Here is a 23,429-nt window from a genome sequence, read left to right as displayed (position 1 = left end):
AGCAACGAGTTTTTCCCATTAGTCCGTCAGAGTACTCTTCAAAGTTGGCAAAGAAATTGGACATACAACGAACTTGGACGGTGGCTATTTTCTATAGTTCCAAAAGTTTCTGGGCGAGCGTGGTTCAGAGGTGAGGACTTAAGTCGAGGCTTCATTCGCGTGATGTCGAGACTTATGTCTAATCACTATTCACTAAACGCACATCTATACAGAATAAACCTTGTCGATAGCAACTTATGTAGGTGCGGAGCCGGTTATGATGACATCGATCACGTAGTTTGGTCCTGCTCGGAAAATGACGCCTCCAGAGAGCAATTATTGGATACCCTAGTGGCCCGAGGTAAACAACCCTTAAGGGAAATTCGAGATGTTTTGGGAGATCGTGATGTGGTCTATATGCAGGCCATTTACATATAGCTTCATTTTCTTCTGACATCAAAATCTAATAATTTGTTTTTTTTTCTTCAAAGTTTTTTTTTGTGTTTAGTCTCTGCTTTCTGTTCCATAGGCGCGGGAAGCCTGAAAATTTATTGTCGCGCTTATCTTTTTCTAGAATGTTGCGGCTGTCATACACTCGCAGGCTCTGCGCAGACTGCGAAGGTAAACGTCAAGATAGCCGCAGTGTTAAAAGATAGGCAGAAATTTCCCGCTCAAAACAAAACCACGTGCTTTTCGCAAAATGACAGCAGTGTTCGATTGTATTAGTGAGAGGCAACCGGAGTCACTGAGTACATGGAGAGTGTCTATCATGGCAAGTGCATACGGTGGGTGAGATTTTCATTGACACTGTTGTGTTTAGTGACCGTTGCGATTACCTGAGAAGCAACCAGCAGGAAGCCGCAGTATTCTATTTTATCTCGAGATGCATAATATAAAGTCATAAGAGTCAATAGTTATTGCGCATAAACCCCAAAACTTTAATCCCACCTTTGGGTTTTCGCGCCGGGCACTCAGCGCCCGACTCGGCGACAAGGGGATAGTTGTCGAATTGATATTCCTCATGTTTGACAACTGATGTCGAATGGTTGTGTGAGTGCTTTTAGCTTTTAGCTTTTAGCTGAAAATTTAGTTGTCAAATGCATATTTTGACAGCAATATAGATGTATGAGTGAATGAAATGTGCAAATGCTCTATCGCGGAAGCAGTCGCTGAAGACAAGTGTCAATGGTTTCAGTGACGAAATGAAAAGTTTCAATGCAAAAACCAATATTGGTTTTATTTTATTTACGAAACATATTACCTAACGTTTTCAGGTTCTTCATAAACTCAAGGAGAATGGCATTGTGCTAAACTGGGAAAAGTGTAAAATTCGGGTGACTGAGTTTGAGTTTTTAGGATACGAAATCTCACCTCAGGGAATTATGCCATCCGAAATCAAACGCGATGCGATTCTAGATTTTCGCCGACCAGTAAACGATAGTGAAGTTAGAAGCTTTTTAGTCTTGGCTAACTACATGGGTAAATTCATTCCAAAGCTGGCGGAAATAGATGAACCACTCAGGAAACTTATTCAAAAGGAGCATAAATTTCAATGGGGTGAAACTGAGGAGAAATCATTCTGTAGAATAAAATCTGCTATCTTGGAGGTTAGCTGTCTGGGATTCTTTAACGTTGAAGACGAAACTTCGGTATTCGCGGATGCAAGTCCGATTGCATTGGGAGCGGTCCTTATTCAAACCAACTGTTATGGAGAATCTAGAGTTGTTTGTTATGCTTCCAAGTCTCTTACCGATACCGAAAAAAGATACTGCCAGACGGAGAAAGATGCCCTTGCACTGGTGTGGAGCGTAGAGAAATTTCAAATCTACCTTATTGGAAGGGAGTTCAAACTTCTCACTGACTGTAAGGCACTCACGTTCTTGTTTACTCCGGCATCTCGCGCTTACAGAGTTTTGAGTACAAGGTAGTCCATGTTCCCGGTCAAGCGAATATCGCAGACGTTTTTTCACGACTTTCAACGATGGTTTCAAAACCATTCGATGAAGCAGAGGAACTGACTGTCAAAGAAATAGTGTCTACATCTGCTTCAGCAGTTGCTTTGAATTGGAAAGAAATCTTTTCTGCTAGTAAGGAAGATGTTGTCACAAAAGAAGTGTTTGAGGCAATAAACTCTGGAACATTTGGCGAACTTCCATTATGTTACAAAATGATTTCATCAGAATTATGCTCCGTTAGTGATGTGCTTCTAAGAGGTGATCGGATTATTATACCGCAACGGCTCCGTCAACGAGTAATCCAATCGGCACACGGGGGCCATCTCGGCATCAGAATGATGAAAGGACATTTACGAACTAATGTGTGGTGGCCCAAAATGGACCAGGAGATCGAACAGTTTGTAAAAACGTGTCGTGGATGTATTTTAGTCTCAGCGCCAAACCCACCTGAACTTATGATTCGCAAAGAATTGCCTTCTGTACCATGGGAACAAATCGCTATAGATTTCCTCGGCCCTCTTCCGGACGGCGAACATCTTCTAGTGTGTGTTGACTACTATAGCCGATACATATAAGTAGTCGAAATGATAGATATCACAACAACAGCCACTATAGATCAGCTTTTGATCATATTCTCTCGGTACGGAATTCCCAGTTATCTACGGGCTGACAATGGGCCACTATTCGCATCTGAAGAATTCAGATCATTCTGTGTAGAGCATGGCATCCATCTGGACAGTACAATTCCGTATTGGCCTCAAATGAATGGCGAGGTGGAACGCCAGAACCGTTCGATACTAAAGCGACTCCGTATCGCCCAAGAGCTAGGTCAGAATTGGCGAAGAGAGCTACGTGTATATTTGCTTACATATCACTCAGCAGTTCACCCAACAACAGGAAGAGCACCTTCGGAGTTAATGTTAGGTCGTCGTTTACGGACAAAACTCCCAAGTATTCCCCCATTTTTATGTTCGGATGAAAGCGTTAGGGATCACGACAAAATCCAGAAAGAGAAGGGAAGAGTATATGCCGATCGTCGTAGAAAAGCTCGCACAAGCAACATCGAAATTGGTGATACTGTCTACGCCAAGCGTACCAAGAAAGATAACAAATTGAGTTCTGATTTTTCTCCTGAAGAACACGTGGTGATTGACAAGAAAGGCACGGATGTTACTATTCGTTCACCCTCCTCGGGCAAGCAATTCAGAAGAAGTGCGGCGCACCTGGAAAGTCTTACCACATCATGAAACTGAGGACATAACTGAAAACGGTGAAATTGACAATAACCTCACAGATGCGGATTATAATGAAACATCAAAGAATCCGAACGAAGAGACAAAATCAGACGACCACACATCAGCAGAAAGATCTAAAAGAACTAGATCAGAACCAGCCCGGTTGAAAGATTTTGTAACTTATTGATATGTAATAATTTACAATCATTTTAAAGAAAGGTAGGGATGTAGGGTTCTACCTTACACATTCTTGCGTCATGCAAAATGTGTTTCACCTTCTTGATGATATACATCTTGGTATTTTTGACAGGTAGAAAAAGGACTGGAAACGAACAAGACGTGGAGAGTGGAGAACGCGCGGACGGTGATCGGGCAGATTCTTCTGAGACAGTGTTACCAACGGCTTGGAACAATAGAAAAACCGGCACTCGGCATTCAGGGTGGACAGTTAAGGCTAGGAGGATAACCTACATTTATTGAATTTTTGAATTTGAGCTTTGAAAAGTTATAAAACTAGTGAAGTTTCATGATTTCCCTTTTTCTAAATGTTAAACATGTACTTCGACTTAATCTATATAAACACAGTTGATCTCAAAATAATATATAACCCACAAAAAAAACACACATATGTAGAATACTAGTAACTAAATAAGATAAATTATTTTGCTATAAAAAACCGTCTACTCAAAATAAAGATTGTGACCCGTCGTATAAAAAAGTAATTGATAGATCTCAAAAGGTGGTAGTATTAGCAGCGGGAAGAACGAAGGAGCAAGTATGAGCAGCGGGAAGAACGAAGGAGCAAGAGATGAAAGTGGGATGGAGAGATAAGGAGAATGGAGAGAAGAGAAGGGATAGAAAGGAAAAAGGAGAAAGAAAGTTAGAGACTCTGGTGTGAAAAAAAAGGAACGCCGGATAAAAAGTGAACGGGAGAACAATTTCGAGGTGACGATAGACGCCAGTTTTTTGGTACGGTTCCCGGAGTGAAAACGGTTCCGAAAACAATAACGGGATACAGCAAAGCGCGTGCACCGAGTAGTGGACGGCGCCAAGCGTGAAAGGATCTCGATAAACGGCTACTCCAAGCCTACGCTGTGGACCACGTGTCAGTGGATTGCAGTACCGGCCACCGGACCCCATGTTTACCAGTTTGCGAACAGATTGCCGTGTCTCCGTCGCAGCGAATTGGCCACGTTTGGCCCGAAAAGACAGGTGGAGAAGTGCCCCGGAACCCCTGGAAGTTTCCTCACTGAGCGGTGTTCTCAAAGGCAAGTTTCGGTGAGTCCCGTGCTGGTGGTCGTTGTGCCTGACGTAATTGCCACACCACACGCCTCGGAAAGTGGTGACCAAAGCCTTGGAGGTGAGGGTCTAGTAAGGTCCGGCGGGCTTGCCCCCGCTTACTAGAACCCAAAATCCGATGAGTCACCACACCGAAGGTGAGCACACGGAACGTCGGAACGAAAACGGAGTCTCTAAGAGTGGACTAGACAAACTCCTGACATCCAACACGAAAGCTGGTTGCAGCAAAGGTAACCGCCTATCGACCAAACATCTCTCTCTCTCTCTCTATCTCTTCTGCATGCTCGAACATCTTTGGGCCCCAACGGATCCCGAACGGCCGCATTGAGAACCCGATTACCCCGCTGTGATTTCAAACCTATTGTAAATTTAGAATAAATAGATGTTTAAGCTTATTCTACTGTGGTCGTCAATTTATTTCTCTGGAAGAGGGTCCTGAAGGTCTTGTGTCGTTTCGCTTGCGTTTTCAGTTGCTTGGTTCGTTGTGTGTTCGCCCGTAGCAAGTAAGCAGTCGCCGCCCCTGAGAATCCCATATTAGGAGGTGAGCTAGTTAGGGGCGTGCGGACGTCCACTGCCCAGGCGTAGGGACGTCACAGGCAGTATCAACAGCGACGGAGTGAAGTGATGTGATAAGTGAGTGAAAGAAATAAATAAAGAAAAGGTCGTAAACCGGTGTGTTTGATTACTACAGGTAGCTGAAGGTGTCTGCTACCTGTTGGTGGTGTTGGTTTGCATGGGGGTGCTATCATATTCGTCAAATCGACGTTTGAATATTTGTTTACAAAAGCAGATAAGACGTTTTGAAAATTTTGTCTTGAATATTTATATCGTTATTGCTAGAGTCCTATAAGAAGAGTAACGTCATGTGCCACGTTTGACAGGTCTCCTGCTCGTTTGGAACGCGCATTTGTATGGACAGTAACTGACAGACGATTCTGTTCCAATTCTGACACTTGACGACACTGTTATTATAGTCACTGTAGTTATTGCGATTTATTTGGTGGCTGGGAGCTGCGGATAGAGTCAAAATGAGTGTCAACGAATCTCCAAAGCAAGCTGTCAAAAAGTATCCATCGCATCGAGAGAGGTTTTGTGCATTTTGAGCACAGCCGAGAGAGTACACGTATAAATCGACTCATGCTAAATATAACTCATTTTGAACAAATTTCAATTTTATGGTGTCATTTTAAATGTATCGACGGATTCAATGTAAGTGGAGGGTATGAATTAATTAAACATTCGACATGTGAATTGATAAAAGATATTTTAGTTACTAGATAAAGATTGTCGCTTCGGTTCCCTTTGTTCTGCTGTCCGAAACATGTGTGGTACATACCTGTCAAATCGTATGGATTTTCCTTCTTTGACATTCGGCTCCCCTATCCTCGCCAGCAAAAGATGTTCCGGACAGCGACGACAGCGACAATATTTATCTAGTAACTAAAATATCTTTTGAATTGATACAAGGCAGTAAATTTACGAAATCTTTTCAATGAATTTTATAAAGAAAAACACAAAGATAATTCGATGTGAGAAAATCGTAACGTGTACATTGATCACCGAGAGGAAATTTTCGAGTTTTAAGCAAAATATCTTGAAAATTGGATTCGATCGAGTCCGCAGCTCCCAGTTTGGTGGTAAAGATGTAGCCACAGACAAACAGACGTAACACTGATGTAATTCCCATCGCCCATGCTTTGAACGGTCGTTTTAAACTAAACTGTTTACTCGTTTCACACCTAGAGGCGCGTGCATCGTTTACCTTTGAATTTGACATCTCACACTAGCGCTTTCTATTGACATTGTCGTACTAATTAACATTTCTTGCAACATGCACGCGAGATGGTGATAAAGTAACTGGGCGATGATTTTTTTCTGGAAATTGTTCTAACTGTTACGTCTGTTTGTCTGTGATGTAGCGATGCTCATATTCGAAATATCAAGACAAAATTTTCAAAACGACTTATCTGCTTTTGTAAACAAAGATTCAAACGACGATTTGACGAATCTGATAGCTCTCCCACGCAAACTAACACCATCAATAGGTAGATGAAGGCTTCCGCTAACTTTTGATGGTGTTGGTTTGCGTGGGAGAGCTATCAGATTCGTCAAATCGTCGTTTGAATCTTTGTTTACAAAAGCAGATAAGTCGTTTTGAAAATTTTGTCTTGATCTTTTACTTTGTGTAGGGTAAAGTGCCCTATAGTGGACCCCCAACCAATAGTGGACCCTCCAGCCATTTTTGCATTATTACTGCACAATGCCAACATTTTGCTATGAAATTCTATCGGGAGAACCTACCTTACAGTCCTATGATTTGATTACATGCATTGGAAATGCTATGGAAAGTAAAATTAGATGATTTTTTACAATTCTATAAAAAATAAACACGAGAGTGTCCATTATAGAAATATTTTGGGGGGTCCATAATAGGGAAGAAGAACGTCCCGAAACGGGACATGAAAATTAAATGAAGTGTCGACTATCACGGGACTGACACTTGTATAACCTCCACCACAGTTCATTTCGTAGCCAACATAGAAAATTCCGTACTGATAGCCATAAGAAGAATCATGGGAAAGAAAGAGATAGGTGCGTTCCACACTGACAGTTCCATAAACGACAAGCAGAAGAAACGAGACTGCATCTACACTACGAAAACACAACCAAAACATCAGACCCCTGTCGACTATAGGGAAGCTATTTCCTATTATGGACCCCCAGGGGGTCTACTATAGGGCGAATTCAGTTAGACTTTAAAATGTTAATTTTAACGAATGACGTCGTGTATTTGGGTGTTTTATGTATGTATCGTGAAGAGGGGATGCAGAGCTTGTTGTTAGATATCAAGCCGAGTTAATATGTTGAATTTTTTTAAGCCTTATGACAGGATTTCGCTACTAGGGGGTGCACTATTGGGCATTTTACCCTATATCATTATTGCGTTGATATCATACTTTACATGAACTGTGATAACGATTCATTAAGATTTGTATCATTTTTGTGAATAATTTAGTGTAAAGAAATGCCGATAAAATCATTTAATTTTAGATAAATTACTTTGAAGGAGTTTGACGAATGGTTGGCCGTATAGATAGTAGAATCTATAGATATTTAGTAGAATCTATAGATGAGCGAAAGCATGGCTGAGTTGATTTTTTTGACCGTGCCCACGCGCATATGACGTCACAACCCTTAATGTTTCCATCGAAATCGTGACGTCATGCTAGTTTGGAGACACGCTTGACAGTTCATTTGGAGACATAGAATTTATCTTCGCTCATCTATTGACGATTAAAGGTTGCATGAAGAAGAAGAAGTCGAAGGATGATATCTGAAAAATATTGCACGGGGAAGCATACGGGAAGTTTTTTAAAACTCTTCTCAAAAATTCTAGGAACAATTTAATTAAAAACGGTTAGCAGTACGGGGTTGGACTTTCCTTCTACTGCATATTGTCTGATTTTGTCAAAATTGCACGCGGCGAACCCTTCAGCAAAGGTACGGCCGCGCTTTCTGCACCGTTTACTTGATTCTTATGGGTTAATAGCAGGGATTCAATTTTTCTGGAATGCGCGTGCAAAACAAGGGACAAAAGAGAACCAACGACAAAGCTTTGTTTTTGTCGGAGATAATAATGACAAAGATCCGAAAAAAATTGTCAGCAACAAAAAAGAAGACAATCTTGTTGCTAACTTTTCATCCCGTTATTTTGCCTTATTTCTAGAGCAAATTTCGGTTTTATTCCATCATAGTTTCTGCTTTTATGGAAATATTCTAGAATCGAATAATGATTACAAAATTAGCATCGTATTCTCGAAAATATCAGAACATGCAAGGCAATTGATTCTTGTCATATTGTGTTCGGGTTCGGACAAAGGTTTGTTGCTAGGTGCGTTTGTCAGTAACAAACTCTGTTGATGACAAAGAGTATATTGTTAGGCGTTGCTCGAATATTGATTCCCTGATCAATAGCATTGCGGTGTATCGTTCGGCGCGGCCGTACCTTTTCGATAGTGGTTCGCCGCGTGAAGTTTTGTGCAAGTACCCATTTGGGAATCTTGCAAACGCCGCGCAGTGTATCACATCCAGAGAATCTGACAATAATAAACGCAATTTTTCGATTTTAAATTTATTTTATGATATCATACTTGATACACAGTATAAGAAAAGTTCAACCCCGTACTGCATTCCGTTTTTAATTAAATTGCTTCTAGAATTTTTGAGAAGAGTTTGAAAAATTTTTCCGTATGCTTCCCCGTGCAATATTTTTCTAATATCATCCTTCGACTTCTTCTTCTTCATGCAACCTTTATACTAAAGACACACTGGTGGTACAAGGACCGTGGTATACCACGGTTATATACCCTAGTACATATTGTACCATGGTTTTCCACGTTGTACCAGCATGGTACAAGGCGACACACCTGTGGTACAACTTGTACCATGGTACGAATACCATCAGTGTGTCATTAGTATTAATCGCCAAGATGCAAGAGAAAAAAGTACCTAAAATTAGGTACGTTTTGCTAACCGTGTAGTTACTGAGTAGATACAGATTACCGTGTAAATTGAGACAGCACTTGAAATCGTTTTTAATTTTATTTTTTTATCAGACACCCCTAGACGGAGCGGATCTTGATGTGCGGGATGACAGTGACACATAAGTGTTTTGTTGTCATATTTCTTGCATATTATTTCCAATGTTATCGAAATTAAAAAATAATTTGTGAATGTTGTGAAATTTAGGCACTTTTTAGATGGAAAAACCGTTGCTGGATAAGTGAGAGTTCTTCTAAATTGAGAAACACCAGGTATGTAAATAATCTGAGCTCTATAGTAGTTACATTGTTAATACCCGTACTTTGTATACTGATCCAGTACTGATCTATTTAACGTAACTTCTAAGGTTTGGTTGCGATAACGTTTTCCTAAGCTATTTATATTATTATAGAAATTGCACATTTTGTTTTGGCTATTTGGTCATAAAACGAAGGTAGATGCAAGTAGATACCTAGTTGACAACCTTTAAACCATCTGTTAAACAACATACAAACCACGATTGTTATTTGTATGGAGGGACCCCTAAAATCTGGCTGTTACAAAAAAATCTCAGTTCGGCGTATCACGACTCTTGGATCAATACGAGATCAAACAAACGTACCCGGAAATTCAAAAAACATGCCTGGAAGGAGTACAAAAGCCGCTGGTAGGCTGAAAAGAATCGTCGATAGTAGGAAGACTGTCGGTCGGGTCACCAGGTAAGCGAAAAGCAAGGACGACGGACAAGCTAGCGGTCCGAGCACATCCGGGAACCACACGAACGAACAGCGAACCAACACCGAACAGGAAGAGCCAACCACAGTTGTATTGGAGATGATCGACACAGAGGGAAACTTTCCAAACCACCCGATATTTGTGGGGAAGTTTTAAGAGAAAAGGGCTTCTACAACTTCACCGAAATTACCAAGCTGGGGAAGTTTAGGTACAAGATCGACACTGGAGCGGAAGCAGAGCTGAGACGCATAAAGCTCGTGGACGCAAACTTGAGAGTGTATGTACCCAAAAACAAGAATACCACCATCACCTTCATCAAAGGAGTGCCTATCAGCTTCGAGGAAGCTGAGATGAAGCTCAACATAGAGGCGGAACATCCAGTAACTCAAGTACAACGCATCAAACGTCGCGACAGGAACGGAGAACTCCAGGACACGACGAACATCAAAGTCACCGTTGACGGACCACAAGTCCCAAAATGGGTGAAGATCTTTGGATGCAATTTCAGACCGGAACTGTACATCTTTCCTATTCGTCAATGTAAGAACTGCTGGAGATTCGGACACGGAGCAAAGTTCTGCACAGCCCAATCAAGATGCGCAACTTGCGGAGGCAAACACCCCTCCTCAGACTGCAAGACGGACGCGAAGTGTCCAAATTGCAAGCTTAAGCACGGAGCAAATGATCCCGAATGTCCGGAGAGACAAAGGCACATGAAGATCCGAGAAACGATGCGAACAAAACAGATAAGTTTCTCGCAGGCGGAGACCCATTATCCGAAGCTGCAGAACCGTTTCAACCTCCTGGGAAACCTGGAAAACGAAGACGACACATTTCCAAGCCTAGCACAGACCAATTCCGGAAACGGACAGACGAACAGATCCTTCGAAGGTCTGAGAACTCGGCGTCAACAAAACAATTCCCGCTCACGCGAGACAAGCCACGAACGATCCGGATCAACCCCACCTATGGAAACCTCTGGCGAACAACGTGTAGAACCTCCGATCGCATGTTCGAGATGCTAGATGAATCCATTCAAATCAACCGATTGCGAGCGCTTCATTGCATGGCTGCAGCACAAGTTTTTCGAGGAGACCCGCCCCAAGCGCTGGCTAAAAGCCTTATGCGAATTGCAGCAGAAGATTGTCCAAAGGGTACATCTTGCAAATTCCGAACTGGACAGGGACCAACTACTCATCGAAATTAGTCAGGATATTCAAATGATCATCGAAGAGCATTCGCACGAAGAAACCCCCAGAACCAACACAAACCAGCAAAGTGGAGTGTAAGCAGCTCAAAATCTTGCAGCACAATGTCCAAAGCCTTCGCCCCGTCGAAACACGCGAAGAGCTCAGTCATTTTCTCATGGAAAACGCGATAGGGGTGGCATTGCTGCAGGAAATCTGGCTCAAGAAAGAGGAAACTTTTCGTCTGGCACACTACAGATTAGCATCTTTTAGGCGCAATCAGGGATTCGGCGGAGTGGGGATTCTGGTGCACGAAACACTAGCCTTTGAAACAATCGAGTTTGAGGACCTCCTACCGATCGAGGCGATCGGAATCAAGATAACAAGAGGCTTCTCCCCGCTCAAACTGATTTCGGTCTACATTCCTCCCGGACAAACCCCAATCGGAGAAACCAGAAGGAAAATGCAAGAGTTCTTCGAGACTCTGGAACTGATGGAAGGCGAAATTATCGTCGGAGGCGATTTCAATAGTCACCACCAGAGCTGGGATCCCGGCTCGATCAACTGCCCCAAAGGAAATACGCTCAATAGCATCTTGGAACCCTCTAAATTCATACTGCTTAACGATGGCACACCCACGTGCATGTCTACGGTCAGCAGGAACAGCACGGTGATCGACCTCACCTTAGGAACGGCCGGAATAGCAACAAAATCTCGCTGGGAAGTTATCCCCCAGGAATTTGGCAGCAACCATTTATCGATCATCATTAATATCGGAAGCGAAATCCCCGTGGTACCAGGGAAAATCAAAAGGGTGAACAAAGACAGAGCAGCTGAACTGATCAACCAATTGAAGCCCCAATACATCTACAACCCAGAAGAAATGCAGGCGATCTTCGAAGATAGCGTGGAAAAAGCCAGCTTCATCGTTAAAGACAAAAAGGGAAATTTCCTGAAGCGCTGGTGGTCCCAGGAAATCAACGCTGCGTACACACAAAAAAGAGAAATGCTACGAGATTACAATCGCTCCAAGACAATCACCAATCTACTCAAGCTGCAAAAAGCACGGGCCAATCTGAAGAGGCTCATACGGAAAGCAAAACGAGCTTACTGTCAGGAACTCTCCGAGGCAGTTGATGAGGAAACCCCCACTAGACAGCTGTGGAATATCATAAAGGGCATAGACACAGCGCTAACTCAACCAGTGAGCCGGAAACCAGAAATCACACAGGAAGACGCCCAGCGGTTCCTTGCACACTACTACGATAACAAGATGAAATCGGTAAGGAAACCCCACACAGACACCCTCACCGAGTGGAAAGGCTACGAAATGGCACTCCAGGTTGAGGAAATCCTTGGAGCCCTAAGGAAGAGGAAGGCATATTCCGCTCCGGGAGAAGATGGGATGTCGTACGGCATCCTAAAAAATCTCAGACTAGACATGCAGATATAAATATGCGAAATGCTCAATGATGTATTCGTCACCGAAAATATTCCGGAAAGGTGGAGAGTCACCCAAATAAAGCCAATCCCAAAAAACAAGGGCGACCCACTTAACCCCGGATCTAGTCGCCCCATTGCTCTCATGAACGTGAATCTGAAGCTAATCAACTCGGTTGTTAACAGCAGATTGCACGAAATAGCAGAAATTGGGAACCTGCACCCGCTTCGATCGTTTGGCTTTCGGAAACACTGTTCAGCCCAGAGCTGTGTTAATTACGTTATCAACAAAGTGAAGGACGCCCAGCTAGAACAAAAATGCACCATAGTCGTATTCCTTGATCTCTCGCAAGCTTTCGATTGTGTGAATCTCCAAAAGCTGCTCAACACTCTGAAAACTCTAAACATCCCTAACAAACTCATCTCATGGCTTCACACCTATCTCAGCTACCGGCAAATCGTTCTCAAGACAAACGAAGGGGACGCTCACAGAGAGGTTAGTGAAGGTCTTCCTCAGGGATGTCCTCTGTCGCCGATACTCTTCAATTTCTACACTAGCAGTCAGCATCAGATCGAACAAGAAGAATGCGAACTAGTCCAGTTCGCTGATGATTTTGCTGCGGTAGTGACAGGAAGTAGCCCAGAGGACGCAGCAAGAAAAGCCAACAGCTACATAATACAGCTCAAAGCCGGGCTTGAGGAACTGGAACTCAAAACTAACGTTTCAAAAAGCGCCGCAGTTTCCTTCACGGGGAAGGATATTAGCAACATTAGGATCAAGATGGGACGAGAGAATGTGGACTTGAACAACACACATCGATACCTGGGGTACACAGTCGACAGGAGCCTCACCCACAGGAGGCACATCGAGGACATTCGCGGCAAAGCAGCAGCAAAACTAAAAATAATCAAGATGCTAGGGAAGCGAAGCAGCAGGTCTAATCCAAAGACCTTAGTCAAGATAGGAAACGCCATCATACGAAGCCGACTAGAATATGGAGCCCAAATATATGGAAACGCGGCCAAGTCCAACTTGCAGAAACTCCAAACCATCCAAAACGCCTACCTACGGAGCGCGATGAGACTTCTCAAAAGCACTCCCATCCATGTAATCATGGCTGAATCCGGACAACTGCCACTCGGCATGCGCAGAGAACTACTAACCGTCAAGGATATTTTGAAAAACTCCTACCACAGCAAACAACTTCAACCCTTTGCAGAGCGCGCAATCAGAAGTAATTCTGGAAATGGGTCCTTCTTGACAGAAACTGCTCTCAAATACAACTACATCGTATGCCAAACGAACACAAAAGATAGCGCAATGGCCTATCTAAACAGAAGGAAATATTCGGACTACACGTTAGATAGGAACATTCAAGAAAACATCCTCGAGGTCCAGAACAAAAAAGCAAACTACAGCCCTCAATTTTGGCAACAAACATTTCTCGAGATGAAGAACACCAGCTACAAAAACTTCCACCATCTCTACACGGATGCATCCAAAGCGGAAACAGGCACAGCACTGGCGGTGTACGATCATACCGATCAACAAGTATCGTCCCACAAAATCAACCCCAACTTCTCCATCACCAACGCTGAACTGCTAGCCATCCTAACGGCTATTCAAGTTATCAAGAAAAAAAACTACCACAAAGCAGTGATCTTCACTGACTCCAAGGAGCTTGCCAGACCATCCGCAACAAAAACAAAATAAACGAAAACTACCTAGCGTGGAAATCGCCAAATGCTTGAAAGAAGACAATACACACACGATCAAACTACAATGGGTGCCCAGTCATCAAGGAATTCCGGGCAACGAAAAGGCAGACGAGGAAGCGGTACGAGCCACCCAAGGACCCCAAACAATGTTCAACTCCCTAACGCTGGGGGATGCAATCCAACTTGCAAAATCGGAAATCTGGACAGACTGGATAGCAGAATATAGAAAGACGTCTGAAGAGAAGGGAACATGGCACCTAGAAATAATGGAAACCCCAAGCGGAAAGATCTGGTTCCACGATCTGAATCTCAACACGGAAGAAAAATTAATAATCGGTCGGATCCGAACTGGACATACCAACACAAAGGAAAGAAGACACAGGTGGGGTGGGAAACCAACGACAGATGTGACCAATGCAACGTCAAAGAAGATCTCGAACACATACTCTACTACTGCTCCAAATTCAACTCTATAAGAGCTGAGTTCACCATCCTAGAATACTGCAAACCACTTACGACCATCCTTAAGGACAACAACGAAACGGACCTGAAAGAAATAACATCCTTCATCAAAGCAGCCAAAATCCAAATCTAAACACAAACCACCCAACATCCTAAAAACCCAATCCTACGGAACACGGCAACACCAGAGGCGAGATGGACCGTGAGCGGTCTTAGCCGTCACAAGCAGGGCTGCCATATATACAGATTTATCTGTATTATACAGATTTTTGAACATCAATACAGACATGATACAGATTACAGATTTTCTACAGATTTTTAAAATCCAATACAGATTTATACAGATTTTTCTATTAGAATATTGCACATACATTCTAGATCTGTCTCATTAACGCGAGGAATATTCCTGCATTCAATCAACCTGAAGATTAACTCCTATCGGGTTGGGCTGAAATCTTGAAAATTAGTTATCAAAAAACAATTTCCTTTTGAATTTGTTCAAACAAATTTGTCATGTAAAAGCTTAAGAATTCGTACTTTAAAAATGATAATAAACAAAAGAATTCGAGTTGTGATTAATTTATGCAGTTTTGGCGAAATTCCGTTCGAACTGGAGTTTTACATCTGTGATTTCTAATGAAATTAATTTAACGACGTCTTGAAACACAGAAAAGGTTGTGAATCTTGATCTTAACTGATCATGAATCTTTTGAAATATTTTTTGCTGAGACTTTGAAAAAGTTCACTAAGAGTTCAGTAATCTTCATCCAAATAATGACAAAAAAAAAAATCTATCCAGTAGCCTTGCGAGCAAAGGCGTAGGATTGCCAATCCGGAGATGGCAAGTTCGATTCTTGGTCCTGTCTAGGATGTTTTCGGGTGGGTAACATTCTCGACTCCCTGGGCATAGTGTATCCATTGTACTTTTTGCCACACAAGATATACTCAATCCAGTTGAAACCCGACCCGATATTGGGGCTAGCGAAGTTCGGAAGTGCTGCGCTGAATAGCGTTTCGCGATCCGAAGTTAGGTTTAACGTACGGATTGTGAAAATCTAACTTCGCTATCCCCCAATTCCGGGTTTCAACTGGATTGAGAATACATATTCACGCAATGGCCGGCATAGAAAAGCTTTTAATTAATAACCGAGGAAATGCTAACAGAATACTAAGTTGAAAAGCAGGCCATGTTCCTGGAATATAGAGCCTTTGAAAAAGATGACAAAAAATCATTGTTTCAGAATTAAGGTATTTAAGTGAATTTCGACGAACTCGTCTTATGACAAGCATCAGAACAATTTTAATTTTGTTTTTATAAAAATACCGTTTTTCCTCAAATACAGACAATACAGATTTTTATTTTAGGCCAATACAGATTTACTAAAAAATCATCTGGCAGCCCTGGTCACAAGTGACAAAACAAAGAAAAAAAAAAAATCTCAGTTCCTTTAAATGTTGTCACGAAAAGCGCGGATTTATATTTTTATGCTGTATTAATTGTGATTCTCGATTTAAGTATATAAGTATATTTGTTTGTTACGATAGCCTACCAGTTACAGGTCTTTTACTTAGGTCAAGGAAGTTTGAATAGGAATTAAAATAACATTGGAGCTCTGGAAGTTACTAAGTGGTAATTGAGTGCTATAGCTAATTCAACTTTGTTTTAGTAGTTATCCTTGAAAGCTTGAAATGTTGGTTGCTGTCTAGTAGCCAAAGGGAGATGATTCCAAGTAGAGGCTCCGCTAATGAGCACACTGTTGAGCTTGACGATTGGACTGCGTTGATCAAGAAAAGACGAGATAAGCTGGCAGGCAGAGCTGGAAAACCCAAATTTGCGGCTCAGCTTCGCTCTGAGGATCCTATGCTTGACACAGTTGAACGCCAGAGATAAATCCACCAGCACCATTATAGTACAGTGTCGATGATCCAGATCGGCGTAAATGTTATGTACCACTTCTGTAAGTGCGGTTGTTGTACTATATCCCCCACGGTAACCAGATTGGTGAGCTGCTAGCAAATGGGTATTGCAAATATTAAGATGGTCGGATATTTGCCCAAGCAAGATTTTTTCAAGAATTTTCGAAATTGATGGTAGAACGCTGATTGGACGAAAATCTTTGGGAGCAGTTGGGTTCGGTGATTTTGAAATCGGTGTTACCATCGCTTTCTTCCAGGAGGACGGGAAAGTTTTTGCCTCAATTACGCCATTAAAGACGTGTGTGAGTAGTGGAAGAACAAAGGGGCTCAACATCTTCACGAATGAGATCGGGAGACCATCACTTCCAGTGGCATTTGATTTTATCTCGAACATTTTCCTGGCTACGTCTTCGACAGTGGTGGTACGAAAGGCAAGCACTTCTTGGACATTTATTGGTGGAGCTTCAGGTAGTGGTTGGTTTGCGTTGTTATTACTATTTCGTAGCGTCAGGTGTCCTTCAGTAAAGAACTGATTTAGTTGGTAAGGATTGAAGTCTGCAGAATTTGTGTTCGTTTTCGTGTTATGTTTTCCTTCTCTTCGTAGGTTATTCCACAGTTGTTTGGCCGGAAGATCGTTTGAAAAATTTCTTCCAGCGTATTGGTTTTTGGCATTGAAGATTAGAGACTTTACTCTGTCGCGGGTACGCACATATTCTTGCCACTGAGCACTTCCTCTGAAGCGATTAGGAATTCGAATGTATAGCGCATAGGCGAGATTTCTAACTGCGATGGCTCGTTCCGTTCGATGTCGCGAGTGATCCACGGAGTATGCTCATCACAAACTTGGATGGTTCTTTCAGGAGCATGTACTGCTAGGAGAGACTGCAGCTTGTCTGTCATCAATTCCACCTTGCGATTGATGTCATTTGTGTGGTAGATTGCTTGAAGATCAGCAGCTTGAAAATCCGCTTGCAGTTGAACTATGTTGATTCTACGCATGTCACGAACTTTTACCTCTTGAGGTGCGACTCGATGTAGGTATTCGGATATCGGCAATCAGGTAAATCACTTCATGATCCGATATGGAACAACCGTATTGTGTTTTCGACTTGCAAATCGTACCCGGGGAATCCGTTTACCAATACGTGTGGCGTCTGTTGGCAGCACAGTGAGGTTGAAGAAGGAACGTATGCGACTGTCAAAGTCGTATTCGTGTAGGTCCAATAGTAGTTTATCGTAGTTTTGGATTGTAATAATGGATTGGATCCTAACACTACCACAACACATATATTATAGTTGTTGATTTTGTCCTGGACTGCTAAATATTCTACTCTAGTAGCAATGTTTAGCAATTTATTTTTTTCTGAAATTGGGCGGGGAAAATTTAAAATTTTAATGTTTTTCATATGAGAATATGAGGTGTAATACTTTGGGATCCAAGTACATATCCTAATAATATTTTATTTATTGTAATATGATTGTTGGTTGTAATCCACACGATATTTGAAAGACCGTCTGTTGATTGATTATATTGAACGTATGATTAGGAGTTAGTATTTGTTTCCAATAGCGGAGTTATGTTACCATTTACACCTCAGTTTTGCCTTTCTCGTACAACAAAGTTGTACCAGAAGGCAATAATTTCACTCCAACAGTCAAATTTTGATAGAAGGCTCGGAGACACATAGTGTTATATATGTGACTGCGAAACGCGGGACGCCTATCTGGATTGCATCACTGGCTTGAAAATGGATCCTCAAAAAATGCATTTCGCATAGATTTTGGCCGCAAAAAAATGGAAAAATATTTGTAAGGCTGTATGATTGAATCGCCTGCTTTGAGCGGCACACGGAGTTAACTTTTGGAAATCAGTATGGCGAAAGGCATCTAATGTTTAATATCTCGAAAATACGCACCTTAATCGAAAAAATATTTGGTAGGCGTAGCAGCGGACACCTTCCTACATAACTGGTACCAAATAGATTTTCGTGAAAAGTTCCTGCTTTTGTGCAAACCAGCGTTAGATGTCTTTCGCCATACAAAGGTCAGGTGGTTAACTCATGCTGGCTATTTTTACATATACGTTAGCACCGGGATATGGCAGCGGCGGGTAGGAAACCAACCATCGTATGTGATTCATTGGTCATTGGACGTCTGGTCACATTAATTATATACCAATGAATCGCCCACTTTGAGCGTGCTTACAGTGGCACACTAGGATTTAACTTTCGGAAATCAGTATGGCGAAAGGCATCTAAGGTTTAATATCTCGAAAATAGTCACCCTAATAGAAAAAAAAATATTTGGCAGGCGTAGTAGCGGACACCTTCCTACATAACTGATACCAAACAGTTTTCGTGAAAAGTTCCTACTCAGAGTGTATACTACCTGGAAAAACCTGGAAAATTTGGAATTATCAGGGAATTTCTTTCCACCTGGAAAAAACCTGGAATTCCTGACGTAATCAGGGAAATTTCAATACCCGGTGATCATGATTGAATTTCTCTCAAAAGATGAAAAAATCCTTACAAATATTTGAATAAATATACCAATCAAATCTATTAAAATGTAGTGAACATTAATGGATCGTTGTTCCGCAAAAACGTTTTGCCATTGAGAACTTCCGAAGCTGTTCTTGGTGAAATCTAGGGTTTTATACGGAAATCAATTAGGATTCCTTTGTAAATTCTTTTGAGTATTCCCTCGGAAATTCTTTAAAAATATATCTAAAAAAAATACTAAATTTGTTGAGATTTTTCAAAGCAACTTCCGAACTTGGAACTTCCGAAGAAATTTCGGGATCAGTTTTCCAAGGAATATCCGGAGGATTTTTCAAAGAAATCACCTGAAGAGATTTTTGAAAAAAAAAGTGTGAGTGATTTGTGAAGAATTTTTGCTAAAGGAATTCTTGAAAGAATAGCTGAAGGAATCCCGAATGGATTTTTCAAAGGAGTTTCTAAAGGTATTCTCGACGAATTTCCAAAAAAATCTTAAAAGCTAAATATCCGGAAAAACTCCTCCAGGTGTGTTCTAAAGTTTTCCTCAAGATACTTTTGCATGAGTTCCTAAAATATCCCAAGGAGTTTCAAAAGAATACCCGAAGCATTATCCGAAGGTTTTTTCAGTAAAGCCATAAGTAATAGAATGCTAGTGGCGCTGTAACCATTAAAATTATTCTGCCGAAATATGCTTCAATAAGCTTAATAACCTACTCAGATTACGATTAGATTATTTATCGTAATAAATATCGTGTTAAAATTGGAGAAAGAGAATTGAATATATAGGGATGGCATCAGGTTGTTGGTTATCATGATATTTATGATCATAAATGGCGTTATCTGAATAGGCTATAAATAGATTGCTTGACACTTAAAGTACCGGTACCTTGGCTGCTAGGTCTAAACAAACTAGATGTTGGTCACAAACTAGATGTTGGTCACGCGAACAAGAGCAACAATAGTAATCGCGGGTATACTCCGTGTCAAGTATAAGGACGTTAGGCTTGAAGCCGCCCACGATATAAAAAGGTAGTAGGTATTACGCCTTACGTCCTTATGTCTAACGTTATGGACCCAGCAATCTCATATTTTTGCATCAACACATTTCCTGAAGGAGTTTTTGCAAGAAGTTCTGAAGGAATTCCTGAGGAAATTCCCAAACATATTTCCGGAACAGGAAGGAATCTTAAGAGGATTTCTTAAGTTTTTTAAAAAATAGTTAAAATAAAAATTCAAAGAAATTTCCGAAAGAATTTTTAACCAAATTTTCAAAAAACGAATTAAAAAAAATATCGTAAAGGAATCGCCAAATGCATTTCTAAAGTAATTTCCGTAACCATTCCTTGAGATGTTTTCTAAAGTTTTGCAAAGACATTTTCAAATGTAATCCTGGAGGAAGTTCTAAGGGAAATTCTGAAGCAATTCTTAAAGTTCCCTCTTTGAAGGAATTTCTGTAATAATTTCCGGAGGATTTTCCGATGAAATCTATGGAGAAATTTTAAAAGGAATACTGGAGGAATTTCCGATGCGATTCCTGAAGGAATTTGTGATTGAATGACTGAAGTAATCTCTGGGTGAAATTGCGAAGGAATTCCTGGGAGAATTCTTTAAGTAATTTACAACATTGTTTTTGTAAGGCAACCAAAAACAATTTTTTTAATTTGTTTTTCGCAATATTTACATGTTTGAATCGATTATTTTGCTGCTAAAATCTATATATATCGCAAATTTATTTTTACCTGGAAATTAATGTAAAACACCTGGAAAAATCAGGGAATTTTGTTTTTGCAGATGAGTAGACATCCTGCTACTGTTTAGAAAACGTGCGTTAGATGTCTTTCGCCATACAAACTTCGGGTGGTTAACTCATGCTGGCTATTTTCACATATACGTTAGCGCCTGATGCTGGCAGCGACGGGTAGGAAACCAGCCACTGTATGAGATTCATTGTAAAAGAATTTGCGTACCTCGAAACTGACGGGCGATAATAACAGGTGGGTGGCACGACGCCATGTTTTTGCAGCCAACATCTCAGTGTAAAATTCATGATAGTATGTGTTTTGTTTACAAACATCACATTTGATTCTCATTAGGATACAGAACTGTCAGTGGGATACGGTCGCGCAATGTTGGCTGCAAAACAAACCTATTGTGTGAAATAGGGATGCCACCGGGCTGGATAATAATGTTACCCGCAAGGTGAAAAGGCGTATTGCAGCTACGAATAGGGTTTATTACGGACTTCATAACCAGCTTAAGGGGCAAGCCAGAGTAAACGCGACGCGACGCGACAGTGCAATTTGACAGCCTGATGATAATGATTGTTATTCTTTTACGTGAGTCGCGTCGCGTCGCATCGCACGTCGCGTTTACTCTGGCTTGCCCCTAAGTCCCGTAGTCTGCGAACGAAAACGAAATTTGCGCTGTAAGGTACAGTGGGGTAAGTGGGTAAATGGGGTAAGTGAAAAAAACGCAAGTATTTCACTGATGAAACACAGAATTATTCAATTTCATGTCACAATCATACAAGGCCGTTCTAATCAATGCGTTGAATAAGTGAAACATGAAATCATGAACCATTTCAACATGCGAGAGTAAAAGTTTATTAACCTTTCAAGTTTATCTTTTGTACAAGTTGTTTTGCGTGTCAATAAATACAAATATTTTTTTATGTTGGTTTCCATAACACATTCAATTAGTGTATTGATAAGTTGGTTTTCTTTGTAGTTATGAATTCCAGCCACAAAAACATTTGATATGAAAATCAATAATTTTGAAAAAAAATATTTTATTGCTTTGCCTGTTTTTTACCATGGGTGGGGCAAGTGAAAATTTTCCAACACTGAATGCATTTCTCTATTTTTCCAAACACAAATAGTTTCTATTAAGCGTATATAAACAAATGATACCAGTTCGAACTCACTCGATGGCTTTTGGTTATTACAGTGATACGTGGTAATACTAAATCAGGAACCCAAAGTGCCAAGCGTGTCAGTGTTTTAAATAATCCATGTTTGATAAATAATTCGTGAAAAAATGTTATTTATATAGCTTAAATACAAGAATCACTACTATTGCAAATATATCAACAATTATGATTTATTTAGTTGAAATTTATAAAATTTATTTATTTGTTAATGTAGACTCTTCTACTGAAATCATAAGTGGATTGTTAATGAAACACAATATGATTCCAGGTTTGATGAATAATTCAAAGATAATTTCTCTGCATTATCGCCAAGGTTCATTATCTTAATATAGAACTGAAATAGAAAGTAGTGTTAGACACAAATGGGAATGAGATATTAGATCTCAAAAAATTCAAGTAAAGAAAACATCATTTAATGGAGGCACTCTAGTCTAGGGCCCTTTGACTTTCATGAAGTGTAAAAAAGCATCACAACAGATCACAGTTATGTTCTGTTCAGTATAATTATCAATTGCATGAAATATAAGAACAAAAAATGTTTTCTTATATTGAAAAATCCTCTTTTAAAATCATTTTTTCACTTACCCCACTTGGATAGATGATTCGTTATGTCATAAATATGATCAATTTCAATATTATATTAAACTTTTATGACTTGATGAACTTGAACGATTTCCTTTGCCCACTAGCCCCACTGTACCTTATACTACTCTATTTTTTTTCGGTGGCTTTATACGGTCATGAAACACCATAATTTTATTTGCGTAACATTTCTCGTTTTCCTATACATTTCCATGAGCCAGTAGTGAAAATTTCTATCCAAAGAGTAGCAGGTTTAACAAATAGAGGTATGTAATAGACTATATAACGCGGCTTAACATTGGGCGGCTACAAGACGGTAGACTAGCCCAAGAATACGCGCAGCAGCTGGAAGTGGCACTGCCAACGGAAGTGCAGCTATGCGCAGCGTCTCTTGAAGATGGCTGGAGAGATATTCGATCCGCCATTGGTAGCATTGCAACCGCTGCACTTGGCACGGTGCCCCCGGATCAGAGAAACGACTGGTATGACGGCGAATGTGAGCAGTTAGTGGAAGAGAAGAATGCAGCATGGGCGAGATTGCAGCAACACCGCACGAGGGCGAACGAGGCACGATATAAACCAGTGGTGCAATTTATCAACAATGCCTGCTGAGTGTGATTCTTTTGTTTTGTATTTTTCTCTGCTCCTCTTTGCCTATGATGGTGTCTTTCAGTCAGAAGTAACTTAACAAACTCGGTTTGCCAACAGCGGGCTGAAGCTGATGATCATTCGGCACAAATTTCCTGTCATTGTCTTTCAAGTGATAGTATTCACCCATGCATTTATATAGGGCCGTCGCATTCACACAGCAGTGAGTGAACTGAATAGACTGTCAGTGCGGGCTGCGTGTGCAATGAGAAGACAGGTCTTTTGTTTACTTTATCTTTGATTGTTGCTGCTAACCATTTTCAGTTTTCACTGCCAGGAAGTGAATGTGAAGAGGAAATGGT

At 41.0% G+C, this 23,429-nt stretch overlaps 3 protein-coding genes across 4 annotated transcripts in view; all 3 read left to right on the top strand.

Annotated features, from left to right (window-relative positions):
• Positions 1-1,454: 1,454 nt before the first annotated feature.
• On the top strand, positions 1,455-10,770 carry LOC134209575 (uncharacterized). The gene is given in 3 exon segments (XM_062685572.1): positions 1,455-1,787; positions 9,818-9,896; positions 9,899-10,770. Coding segments are annotated over 3 exon segments (1,284 nt in total).
• The window catches only part of LOC134211737 (GTP-binding protein 1), a 54,644-nt gene continuing 40,316 nt past the window's right edge, over positions 9,102-23,429 (top strand). The window contains exon 1 of one of the 2 annotated variants that reach the window (XM_062688905.1): positions 9,102-9,282. The gene's annotated coding sequence lies outside the window, so the exon portion shown is untranslated. The remainder of the gene's footprint in view (positions 9,283-23,429) is intronic. The other variant, XM_062688906.1, reaches the window with a different exon arrangement.
• On the top strand, positions 11,111-12,385 carry LOC134209574 (uncharacterized). Its single transcript, XM_062685571.1, has one exon. The coding sequence runs from the start codon at positions 11,111-11,113 to the stop codon at positions 12,383-12,385; it is 1,275 nt and encodes a 424-aa protein (XP_062541555.1).

The sequence above is a fragment of the Armigeres subalbatus genome, chromosome 2 (assembly GCF_024139115.2).
Source record: "Armigeres subalbatus isolate Guangzhou_Male chromosome 2, GZ_Asu_2, whole genome shotgun sequence".
In the NCBI taxonomy this organism is placed as follows: domain Eukaryota; kingdom Metazoa; phylum Arthropoda; class Insecta; order Diptera; family Culicidae; genus Armigeres; species Armigeres subalbatus.
This window is presented reverse-complemented; position numbering and strand designations above follow the sequence as displayed.